This window comes from Sardina pilchardus, chromosome 13 (assembly GCF_963854185.1).
Source record: "Sardina pilchardus chromosome 13, fSarPil1.1, whole genome shotgun sequence".
Classification (NCBI taxonomy): Eukaryota; Metazoa; Chordata; class Actinopteri; order Clupeiformes; family Clupeidae; genus Sardina; species Sardina pilchardus.
In genome coordinates this window covers 11979531-11982663 of record NC_085006.1, presented here as the reverse complement: position 1 = coordinate 11982663, position 3133 = coordinate 11979531, and the positions used below count along the sequence as shown (strand labels likewise).

General features: G+C 38.0%; 1 protein-coding gene across 1 annotated transcript; it reads right to left on the bottom strand.

Moving 5' to 3' along the window:
• Nucleotides 1–1179: 1179 nt before the first annotated feature.
• LOC134100096 (olfactory receptor 52E8-like) lies at nt 1180–2166 on the bottom strand. The gene has a single exon (XM_062553145.1). It carries the CDS (start codon nt 2164–2166, stop codon nt 1180–1182), a length of 987 nt encoding a protein of 328 aa, XP_062409129.1.
• Between the last annotated feature and the right edge of the window lie 967 nt (nt 2167–3133).

The following is a 3133-nucleotide window of genomic DNA, read 5'->3' as shown; positions in this document are numbered from 1 at the left end:
ACTATGGGGGTCCCTTAGCACTGGTTTGTTAAGAGTGTGACTATAGCACAGCAACAGAAGTAAATGCAATCGGAAAGGAGGGAGAAAAACAAAACAGTGGTCGCTGAGAACTGTAAAAATTGGCTTGTGTCTCACAATCCAGGAATGAAGTACTGTAATGATGGGTTGTAACTGCTTGAAGTGTATCTGCACCCCAAGTTTGCAAGTTCATTATGAATTGTCACGCCAGTTTGAATGCAACAAGCCTACATTTTAATGAAACATTCCTAAGTAAGTAAGTACTTTTATTGTCTCTCTTACAAGAGAAATTCGTCTTGGGCAACAGGAGCATCGACGGTACACAAAGGTTTTTACATAAACATACACACAACATAAAACATGACTAGAAATGTGTTTTTCAGTAAGGAACTTTACCGTACTGTAGTGTACTGTATGTATGAACATGTTTTTTTTTTTCAAGCATTGCTCCCTGATCCTCCTTTCTTCTGACTTATTTCTGAGTCAATGCTTGAAAATCCATACCTGGTCATTCATGTAGTCTGACTTCATTTGACAGACACAAAAAAATTCTGTGCCCAGACCAACTGAGACACCACATCTTGCTTCCAAAGCAGTGGGTGCTACCCATGCGAGGTGCATCGTCTTATGTGCTCCTTTTCATACCCTGATATGCCCATCACTCTGGAACAGGGTTAGTCTGGAGTCATGACCTTTTCATAAAGACTGACTACGAAGTTCAATCTCTATTCTCCCTTCTTTCCAATTAGCCTCACAAACAAGTGGCTGTCTTATGGCCACACAGCTGTTAGGTTCCAGTCCAATGACTTTGTGATCATGTTTTGCTGCACACTTCACAGTATATCCCACAGGCACACACAAATGAAAGCTCTCCTCTACTATCACATCATGACCATGTAGATTTATTCATAGATGTCTTTCACAAATCAAAATTTGTCAATAAGACTTAAAATGGAGTTAAAATGAAGAGAAAAACATCTGGGCTTGCATTTAGGGGAGCTGAATTAGGATATCACCTGTGAGTAGACAGTAGGCTATTTCTTAGGATTGCATGGGGCATATTTACTTTATCTTCCAATATTTCAACATTTCTGTATTACTGTAACATTGAAATATTATCTCTTGCATGTATGTGTAGCAGCCTAACAAATTCATCAGCCCTCAACTCACACCTGGGAGAATTTTTTTAAAACTAAAAAATTGAAAGGTTTTGTCTTTGATTTCTTTTGTCTTTAGGCCATAAATAATTGGGTTTAAAGTCGGAGGAAATACCATAGTTGAAACACCAATGAACCGTCTTGATTGAGGGGAAAGATTTGGTATCCTGTAAGAAATAATTGTAAAAAGTCCCAAGCATTCCAAAAGCAGAAACACAATCAAATGTGTTGCACAAGTCTGTAGAGCTTTGGTTTTAGTGTCTGCCCTTTTACTTCTGAAACAAGCAACCAGGATCTGAATGTATGAGATGAAAATTATTCCAAGAGCTACCACTTGTGTTATTGCTACCATTGCCAGACCATAAATGTTGTTAATAGTTGTGTCAGCACAGACAAGTCTAAGAAGTGAGGGATTGTCACAATAAGAGTGTGGCATTTGGAAGCTACAGAGAGGCAATCGCAAAAGAAGGTAAAACAGAAAAACAATCAAAAACAAGTTACATAACCACATCAACGTAATTATTCTCATAACATGAGCATTACTCATAATTATTCTATATCGTAATGGACAACATATAGCAACATATCGGTCATAAGCCATTGCAGTCAATATGAATACAGAGCCTGCTCCATAGATATGAATTAGAAAAGCCTGGATAATACAGGCAGTGTATGATATACGCCTCGAGTCAAACAGTAGTTCATTTATAACCTGTGGAAAAAGAGCAGTAGAGCCTATAATATCATTGATGGGTAAGTTCAGCAGCAACAAGTACATTGGCTGATGCAGGCTTTTGTTTAAGAGAATGGTGAGGAGGAGCACAAGGTTGCAGAAGAGAATGAGCATGTAGTTCAGACTGGCAAATAGAAAGGCAGGGATAACACTGGCAGAAGGCAGATTGAAGCCTTGCAAAATGAAAACAGAGGACACATTTGAGAAACCAGTCTGTACCATAATTTCTTTCAATGATGCATTTGAGACGTCCTCCATAATTACGTTTCCTTCAGATTACAACTGTAAAAAATGGTTGACACATTGAAGACATTAATTTAAGAGTTGATTGTAAGTGCCTTGTAAGCCAACAGGCACAATGTCAAGTGAAACTGATTATAAACAATATTGAATTATTAAAATGTCAGAATTTTACACTGGAAACTTTGAAATATCACACAATATTATTGTTCAAAAAGAGGGTGTTCATAAACTAGAATCACCAACAATCACACTGAAAATACCAGCACCAGCATGAAATACTGAAAAATAATACCAACAGAAAACCTTACCAGTAATTGGTTCATATTAAACAGCAAAACTACAAGCCATATGTCTGAATAGAGACATTATTTGTGATAAGCTTTAACAATTTAAATGTAATATTTTCCCTGACTGGAGGGAAAATGCCCAGGAATCAATAGTAGGTGACTTGCCCTAACCTTTGTCAGCTTGTGTCTGGAACTTATATACGTTATCTTCTACAGTCACATGGGATGCTCTTAGAAAAAAAACAAAAACTTGACGATCTCTGTCTTGGGAAAACAAAAGCAACATGATGCTCTGTCTGACACACACTGAATGCACATTACCTGTCTATTTTCATTTTGGCGCCCATGTTAACAGGTTAGAGTGTGGACAATGCCTGCGTGCATGCTAGAAATAGAACTGGCGCCTTTTTTCTCGTGTGTTGGAAGCATTTCCAGCCAAAAGAGACAGTGAATATGTTTTAATAGGCAGACTGGCGGCAGCAGCAGCGCTGCATCAGAGATGTTTCTGGTATGAATGCTCAAATAAAACGTGACACATCAGCCAAAGAACACAGACAGAATGTGCACATCACGTCAATTGTCTGTACAGCAACCATAACTCTAAAGAACCCTGTCATGCATTGTGTACACTACTGTTAAAAAATGTAGGGTCACTTACAAATGTCCTTATTTTTGAAAGAAAAAACAGAGGTACC